This window comes from Corapipo altera, unplaced genomic scaffold (genome assembly GCF_003945725.1).
Source record: "Corapipo altera isolate COAL_440 unplaced genomic scaffold, ASM394572v1 61466, whole genome shotgun sequence".
Taxonomy (NCBI): domain Eukaryota; kingdom Metazoa; phylum Chordata; class Aves; order Passeriformes; family Pipridae; genus Corapipo; species Corapipo altera.
In genome coordinates this window covers 61,264-70,481 of record NW_020885146.1, presented here as the reverse complement: position 1 = coordinate 70,481, position 9,218 = coordinate 61,264, and the positions used below count along the sequence as shown (strand labels likewise).

At 56.4% G+C, this 9,218-nt stretch overlaps 1 protein-coding gene and 1 pseudogene across 1 annotated transcript in view; both read right to left on the bottom strand.

Moving 5' to 3' along the window:
- LOC113960549 (BTB/POZ domain-containing protein KCTD9-like) overlaps positions 1–222 on the bottom strand; it is a gene marked incomplete at its 3' end in the record, with an annotated part of 20,011 nt that extends 19,789 nt beyond the window's left edge. Inside the window, 1 exon segment of the mRNA XM_027670160.1 lies at positions 174–222. Coding sequence (XP_027525961.1) covers positions 174–222 — 49 coding nt within the window.
- Positions 223–5,183: 4,961 nt separating this feature from the next.
- LOC113960550 overlaps positions 5,184–9,218 on the bottom strand; it is a 39,000-nt pseudogene continuing 34,965 nt past the window's right edge.

Below are 9,218 nucleotides of genomic sequence, written 5' to 3'. Positions count from 1 at the left end.
TGGTGATCAGCAAGGCTCCCGCAATGGTGAGCAGGGGGCAGGGGCTGAAGCCGGGCCGGCAGCGTGCGGCTGTGCAAGGCAGTAGCTTGGCCTTGGCTGGCCTTTGGCAGCTGTGGCAGCTGCTCCCAGCTCTCCTCCTCCCCATTCAGCTGCCCGACTCCTTTGGGATGTACCTTTGGCCTCTGGGCCCCGCAGCAGCAGCGTGGGGTTGCACCACAGCATTGTATTCCACACAGGCTAAGAGCATCTGGAGCCTGAATGAAAGCCTCCTGGAGCTACTGCAGGATGCAGACAGAGACGTGGTTGAGATGACCCTCTCTGCATTCATCAATGTGCTCCACTTGAAGACCATCCAAATATCCAGTCCCACTGCCCTGAAGTTGCTTGAGGCGCTGCGGCCACTCTGACAACGTAAGGCTGTGTGCCCCTCATCGTGGGCACTGAGTGCTGCCAGGAAACTTTGGGCCCAGTGTCTTTTCAGGCCTGTGCCCCGGTGGGCCTGGAGAAGCCAGTACTGAGGTCTTTTCCTCTTCCTTTGCACCAGGAGCACAGCCAGCTGCAGCAGCTCTCCATGCTCCTCTTCCGGGAGATGATGGAAATGACAGAGAGGAGCAAGAGCCTAAAGCCACACGTGTGCCTGAGGCTGGTGCCATTCTACTTCAACTGGCATGATGAGAACCAGCGTGTGGCAGAGGTGAGGACTCGTGGGCTCTGGTGTCCCCATGGCAGGAGGCTGGTGTGCCTCCTGCCCTGGCCCATGGTTGCCTGCAGCCTCCTGGCATTGGTGCAGGGATGCGGGTGCTGTGCCCTGGGCTGTGGTGCCATGGCCCGCTCTCTGTTGCTCTGCAGGCCTCTCAGGAAGCACTCTTTGGTGCAGCCAGGTTCCTGAAGTGGAGGGATCTTGAGCACTTGGTGACCATGGAGCAGCCGTGGAGGTTTGCTGAGTGCCTGGTAAGGACGGCCCCAAAGCCCCATCCCCTGGCTCCCCGAGAGCACCCAGCCCTCTGCTCTCCCCAAAGCCCAGCCCCAGCGGCTGCTGGCCAGACCTCACGGCTCTGCGGGCAGGGGAGTCCTGTGCTGGGGGCAGGGAGCGCCCGGCCAAGGGGCAGAGCCTGAGCCCAGCCTTCCCTCTGTGCCCTGGCGCTCTTTGCAGCTGGAAAAGGACAGGAGCCGAGTGGGCCAGTATGTGCGCCAGGCCCTGACTGACTTCAACGGCCCTGCTTGAGGCTGGGCACGCCTTCCACACTCAGGTGTCCCCAGCCAGCGCCACTGGTGGCATCCTTAGAGACTCTGCTGGGACACCAGGCTCGGGCTGCATCTGCTCAACCTCTCCTCCATGCAGGCACCTTCAAAACACAGGCATGGGCTTCTGAACTCTATGTCCAGCACTTGTGGGCAACAAAGGAAGAAGCAGCAGAAGCTGAAGCAAAGCAGGGCCTCGTGTGGCGGAGCTTCAGGGATGGAGGGAAGTAAGCACTGTGGTGTCTGCTGAAAAGATGGCCCAGTTCACCAGCTCACACTTTGCTGCTGGACGTTCCTACTCTGGTCCTGCTGGAGCCCATTCCCTACCAGTGCATGGCCCTGCCTTGTTCCTGGATCCAAGCTTCATGACCCCTGGCAACAAGTGGGCCCTGTGTCCACCTGAGAGCAGAAACTGGCAGAACGTCTCTGCTTCCTGCACTTCTCTTGGCTGCCCCTTCAGGCGGGTGGCACCTTAATGGGAGACACAGAACAGCTTGTCATCCCAGACTTCTCCCTGTGCCCTGCACTTCCCCAATGGACTGGACATCAGCTGCTGGCCACAGCTGAGCACACAGCAACTGGAGTGTTGAACATAGAATCATAGAATCATAGAATCAGCTGGGTTGGAAGGGACCTCTGAGATCATCAAGTCCAACCCTTGATCCACTACCGCTGCGGTTGCTAGACCATGGCACTAAGTGCCACATCCATTCTTATCTTAAAAACCTCCAGGGACAGAGAATCCACCACTTCCCTGGGCAGCCCATTCCAATGGCTGATTACCCTCTCTGTAAAGAAATTCTTTCTAATATCTAACCTAAACCTGCCCTGGCACAGCTTGTCTTGCTGATAGTTGCCTGGGAAAAGAGACCAACCCCCACCTGGCTACAACCTTCTTTCATGTAGTTGTAGAGAGTGATGAGGTCTCCCCTGAGCCTCCTCTTCTCCAGGCTGAACAGCACCAGCTCCCTCAGCCTCTCCTCATAGGACTTGTACTTGAGTCCTTTCACTAGCCTAGTTGCTCTCCTCTGGACCTGCTCCAGGACCTCAATATCCTTCCTGAACTGAGGGGCCCAGAACTGGACACAGTACTCCAGGTGTGGCCTCACCAGCGCTGAGTACAAGGGAAGAATCACTTCCTTGGACCTGCTGGCCACACTGTTCCTGATACAGGCCAGGATGCCATTGGCCTTCTTGGTCACCTGGGCACACTGCTGGCTCATGTTCAGCTTCCTGTCAATCCACAATCCCAGCTCCCTGTCTGGCTGCTCTCCAGCCACACTGTCCCCAGCCTGTGGCGCTGCAGGGGGTTGTTGTGGCCAAAGGGCAGGACCCAGCACTCGGCCCGGTTGAACCTCATCCCGTTGGAATCAGCCCAACTCTCCAACCTATCCAGGTCCCTCTGCAGAGCCCTCCTGCCTTCCAGCTGATCGACACTCCCCCCCAGCTTAGTGTCATCTGCAAATTTGCTGATGGTGGACTCAATAGCCTCATCTAAATCATCAGTAAATATATTAAACAAAACTGGGCCCAACACCGATCCCTGGGGGACACCACTAGTGACTGGTCGCCAACTGGATGCAGCACCATTCACCACCACTCTCTGGGCCCGGCCCTCCAGCCAGCTCCTGACCCAGCAGAGTGCCCCTCTCCAAGCCGTGGGCTGCCAGTTTTTTCAGGAGTATGCTGTGGGAGACAGTGTCAAAGGCTTTGCTGAAGTCCAGGTAGACCACATCCACAGTCTTCCCCTCATCCACCAGGCAGGTCACCTGATCATAAAAGATAAGGTTGGTCAGACAGGACCTGCCCCTCCTAAACCTGTGCTGGCTGGGTCTGATCCTTTGTCCATCCTGTAGGTGCTGTGTGATTGCACTGGGGATGATGTGCTCCATAACCTTGCCAGGCACTGAGGGCAGGGTGTCGGGCCTGTAGTTTCCTGGGTCCTCCTTTCAGCCCTTTTTGTGGATTGGCATGACATTCTCCAACTTCCAATCATCTGGGACCTCCCCAGTGAGCCAGGACTGTTGATAGATGATGGAGAGAGGCTTGGTGAGCTCTTCCGCCAGCTCCCTCATCACCCTTGGGTGGATCTTATCTGGTCCCATAGACTTGTGGGGATCCAAGCAGCTCAGTAGGTCTCTAACTATTTCCTTCTGGATTACAGGGGAGCTGTTCAGATTCTTATCTCTTTCTACAAGCTCCAGAACCTGCGAGACTGGGCTGATTTTTTTCCCAGATGGCAAGAAAACAAGCAAAAAGAACACAAGGAAGCTTGAGAGTCTCTCTGTCCAATCTAATTGTCCTCTGAAACTCAGCAGCTGATGGTGGTTTTGTGCTGCTGCTAATCACTTCCACCCAAAAATCATGCCAGGAAGGAGCAACAGCTTCTGCCTTCTCACAGATGCCAAGTCTTGACACCAATCGCTCCAGCTGCCACTCACAAAAGCCACCTGCAAGAGGGCAGACCTCAGTGCCCCTTGGCTTTGGCTGCCCTCTGGCAGAGAAGTACCCCGGGGAACAGCTCTTTGGGGCAGGAGACGGGCAGCACCCTTGCCAGGACTCGGGGCGGTGGTAGGTCTCCTTCAGCCAGGACTTGCCAGAGGCTGTCCCTCAAGAATCCCGGGAGCAGGCAGGGAATGCTGAGCAGAGCAAGCCCTGCCCGGATGTCCCATAGGGAAGACACTGTTCTAGGGGGAATTCACTGGGCCTACTAACTCTTCCTGACTGGCTTAATGACTCAGCCGTGCTGTGTCCCTGTCACTCAGATACCTTCTTGGCCGCACCTGACATTGTGATTCGTGTGACTGACAATACCTTTAACATCCCTGTAGGTAATCCTTGTTATTTTAGTTGTATCACAGATCAAAACATATCTACTCTCCATTTCTCATTAATAATTCCCATGGGCAGAAGAGTCAAACTGTGGCTCCCAGTGAACCTAAGCAGAAGCTGGGAGGATGATGCAGGATACAGTGAATGAAGGAAACTGTGAAATCAAGAAATCCTCAGTGGATGGCTGATTGCTTGGATCATCTCTGCAGCAATCAGGGCAGCTACCGCAGCCATTGGTTCCTGCTGCACTGGCCATTCAGTGTAGGCCATGCCTGCAGTGCCAGTGTATGGGCACTGTGGCAGCATCAGGAGCAGGTGTTTCAGAATCTGTCTGGTTTCAATATTCCAAGTTCTCTGGAAGCGCATGGGACAAGCCCAAAGACAAGAAGCCCGGGTCCTGGCCCTCTTGGCCGTGAACTCTACCTGTCCAAACAAAACAGGGGCAGAGGTGGGACCAAGCAGAGTCACTCTGCACCTGCACTGAGTTCATGGGAATGCAAAGGGAGGATGGACCTTGGCTGAGTGCTTGGAGAGAGAGAAGGTTGTTTCTCCAAGTGGAAATGCAATTTAACCAGCCTGCATGACCAGCCTGGGTTTTTCTCTGGTGGCTGAACACAGCCAGCACATGAGGCGAGGGGAATGTGTGGGATCAGGGCACTGCTTTGGGGTGATGTTGGGAATTCTGGTGGACTAAAAGACAAACACCAGGTGCTGCTCACAAGAGAAGAGGAATAAAACGGGACACGGAAAAGTGTCAGGGGACAAGTCCTGCAAAGGAACTCTGTGTGTGCAGCCTCATTTTCTCCTTCAGCGACCATAGGAAAAGAGGCAAAAAGTGGGGGTTTGGACCCCAAAACTTTTTTTTTGGGGGGAATTGGGGATTGAGGGGACAGTGGGAAAGTGGGAAGAAACAGGGAGAAGGGTGGAAAAGGGGGGTGGTCTGGTGGGTCCTACAGTCCCATGGGGGTCTTTGGACACAGGGGGGTTGGGAAAGGGAGGTGCCCCCCCTGAGATCCCAACCTATTGTGGGGTGCTGAGGGCTGCTGGATCCAGTCTCGGCCTTGGATTATGCTAACAATTTCAGTTTAGGGGAATTACAGAGATGTGACTGAAACACTTTTGTCCCCCAGGTTTTAATGATGGCAAATCAGATCTATTGATAGAAAGGGATATATTTAGGGTTACAAATGATCAGACACTACATCTTCATCAGAATTTTTTACTGCACAAAATATACACTAAAACTACTCGTAGTACAGGATAAGGTAGGATGGTCCTCAAGCAATTGTTGAAGCAATTCTACTAGACCTCGCAAAACCCAATAATTCTTAATTAGAGATGGATGGAACTCCCCCAGACCAACGCTCGGGGGGAGATCTCTGCTCTAAACCTCCAGAACTGACCTTGGGAGGTCCCCAGCCAAGGCAGAAATCTCCACCCCCCTCCCCCAGAAAGGGTTCTGTTGGTGAAAGGGGACTGGCCCTTTCTGGTTGAAAGGGTTGGACTGACAGTCACTGGACTCCAGGGGTTGCCTCACCATAAGGGGGTTCATTTGGGGTGGAAGCAGTGGCCGAAGCTCTTCCCGCAGTCGGGGCACTGGTAGGGCTTCCCCTGCTGGTGGGTCTGTTGGTGTCTGGTCAAGGCAGAGCTGTGGGTGAAGCTCTTCCCACACTCTCCACACTTGTAGGGCCTCTCCCCGGTGTGGATGCGCCAGTGGGTGACGAGGTGGGAGTTCAGTTTAAATCCCTTCCCACAGTTGGTGCAGCAAAAGGGCCTCTCATCCATGTGCGTCCGCTCATGCAGGAGGATATCCCCGTTGGTCTGAAACCTCTTCCCACATTCCAAGCACTTATAGGGCTGTTCCCCAGTGTGGATGAGCTGGTGGGTGACAAGACTGGAGTTCTCCTTGAAGCTCTTCCCGCAGATGGTGCAGCAGAAGGGCCTGTCATCCGTGTGTATCAGCTCATGCCTGAGGAGATATGAGCTGGTCCTAAACCTCTTCCCACATTCCAAGCACTTGTAGGGCCATTCCTCAGTGTGGATGAGCTGGTGGGTGCAGAGACTGCACCTCTGGCTGAAGCTCTTCCCTCATTCCCCACACATGTAAGGGCGTTCCCCAGTGTGGATGTGCTGGTGTTTGCGGAGGGTGGAGCTGTCACTGAAGCTCTTCCCACATACCCCACACGTGTACAACCATTCTCCAGTGTGGATCATCTCGTGTCTGCAGAGGTTGGAGCTGTCAATGAAGCACTTCTCACATTCCTGACATGTGTAGGGTCAATCCCCAGTGTGGATGTGCTGGTGTCGGAGCAGGTTGGTGCTCCTCCTGAAGCTCTTCCCACATTCCAAGCACCTGAAGGGCTTCTCCTTGCTGGGAGGCTGCTCAGGGACCACCAGGTCAGAGCTCTGGCTCAAGCTCCGGCCACCTTCCCAGCACAGGCTGGGTCTTTCCTCAGAGCACCCTGGGCTGGCTTTGGAGCCCCTCCTGCAGGGGGATCTCCAGGCCTTTTCCTCCCCGCTGCCTTCCTGCACCATGGAGCCCTTCAAAACGGCCTCTCCCACCAGGTTCTGCCGAGGAGATGTGTCCTCCGTGCTCTCTGTCCTCAGCTCGGGGCCTGGGGCAGGAAGCAAGAACGACAGGGAGGGGATTTGCCTGCGGCCCAGAGGGAAGGCCAAGGACATCCCCCCAACTCCGGCCCCAGTAGGACGGCAGCGGCAGCGGGGTTGTCCTGCATCTGGGGCCCATGCTCGGCTGCCAGAGGCAGTACATGACTGGCCCAAAGGGCATTGACTTCCTCCTCACCTGCCTGGGGGGCCCGTGGCATCTTCCTCTTCCTCGCAGCCTCCTCCTCCATCTGCCCAAGCTTTGGGAAGGAGAAATCCTGATGGGGGGGAAAACAAGGGTTGAGTGCGTTGGCTTGGGGGTTCCTCCTGCCCAAGTCCATCTCTAGAACTCACTGGGCATCCTGTGTCCATAAAACCCTCCAAAACACTAAGATTCAGCCCAGAAAAACCCAAACCACCCAGATTCAGGCAAAAAACCCCCTCAGAAATAGCAAGAAGACCCTCATCTCTCCGAACTGCACAAAGCTGAAATTCAGCTAAAAAATACTCCAAAATATGAAGATTAGCCCCCTCTCCCTCCCCGTAGTCCCCCTCTCCCAGCCGCCCCCCAAAGCCCGAATCCCCTCAGTTCCCTTTGGGGGTGACCCACCACCCCTCGCACTCCCTTTGGGAGTCCCACCCTCTCTTTTCGCTTCTCTCACCCCTTTCCCATCCTGGCCGCTCCGCTCACCTGACAGTGGCAGGAAGGGCAGGGACAGGGGTGGAGCAGCAACAGCAACAGCAGAACAATCGCCCCCCCATCCCACGGGTGCCTGGGAAGGGGGACCTCGCCTCAATTATCCTGGGGGGAGCGCGGGGGGTCGGGACATACTTGAGCTGCCAGCACAGATTTCACTACAAAGTCTGCAGTGAGTCAAGTTCTGCAGAGGAGACTGTGCCCCATGCATGGGATTGCAGAGGCTCCCTCAGGTCCCCAGCAGGAATCAGCAACCAGGAATAGACACAAAAGGACCCCTCGAAGATTTTGGGGGATTGTCCTGTAGGGAGGGGACAGTTTAACCCCACCAGGGCAGGGCTGGCAAGTGGGAGGCTGCTCCAGGGGTCTGCAAGAGGCCTCGTGGTCTGCTCGGCCCCAGCACTGGCTGGTACCAACAGCCCCGGCGGCCCCTGGTCCTGGGCAGCTCTGCTGCCACAGGCTGTGCCCTCACCATGGTCCTGCAATGTCCCTGCCTGTCCCTCACCCATGGCCCTGCCCGTGGCCCTGTCCCTTGGCTCTCTCTCTGCCAGCTGAGTGTGGGGCACATGGGCTGGGGGTGCCTCCCGCAGCCCCTGGGCAGCCAGCATAGGCTGGGGGAAGGTGAGGGCTGGGCCTGCTCAGGACAGCCCTGGCCTCGTGCCCAGCACCTCTTTCCTGCCCCAGACAAGAGGCTCCTGTCCTACCAGTGCTCCCCTGCTGCTGCCTCTGCTCCTGGCCCTGTCTTTGCTGCTCCTTTGGCTGTGCCAGCGGCTGCAGGGAGGGGATGGCAGCAGTTTCAGCTCCGTGGCAGTTCCTGGGGGGAGTTCAGCCCAGGGGGGATGGGCAGGGACCTGATGGGGATTGACAGGGGCCCAGCAGGGACAGCCAGGGCCTGCAGGGGAAGGCACAGGGAAAACCCGACCTCCCCACTGCCACTGCTGTCTCTGCTCCTCCTTGCAGGCTCCGTGGCCAGGCAGAGTTTGTGTTCCTGGGTGCCCACCATCTCAGCACTTGGAGCCGCTCAAATCAGCGCCCGCATCTCTGCAGCAAAGCCCCAGCTCACCTGGCACAAAGGGGATGGAGACAGCAACTTCTCGGGGCTGGGCACTCACAGCTTTGACTTCTTCCCCACCACCGGGGCTCTCCTTCCTCAGCAGCACCTCTGCCTTGCACTTATTCTCAGGCTCACCTCAGGGAGACCTCTAGGCTCACCTCCGTGCCAGTTCTCAGGCTCACCTCAGGGCCTGGGCTCAAGGACATGAACCTGCAGGGAGGGGACATGATGTGCAAGCTGAGGGCTGCCTGCTTGCACCGGCCTCTGGGTTTCTTTCTCCTTCTACAACCATCCCAGAACTTAGCCTGTTTTGCTAACACCACACATTTACAGACTAACCTTGGAGATATATATGGACAGACATTTCTATCACCCTGTGGATAGAGCCTCAAGCATGTGCTGCCATAGGAATGGGAATCAGAGAATCACAGAATCAGCCGGGTTGGAAAAGACCTCCAAGATCATCAAGTCCAACCCTTGATCAAACCTGCCGTGCTTCCCAGACCATGGCACTTATGCCACATCCAGTCTCACCTTCAACACCTCCAAGGATGCTGACTCCACCCCCTCCCTGCCCAGCCCATTCCAATGCCTGATTACTCTCTCGGCAAAAAATTGCTTCCTAATATCCAACCTAAACCTCCCCTGGCACAGCTCAAGACCCAGCCCTCTTGTCCTACTGCTGCTTCCTGGCAGAAGAGCCCCACCCCTACCTGGCTACAACCTCCTGGCAGGGAGTTGCAGAGTCAGGAGGTCTCCCCTGAGCCTCCTCTTCTCCAGCCTCAACAA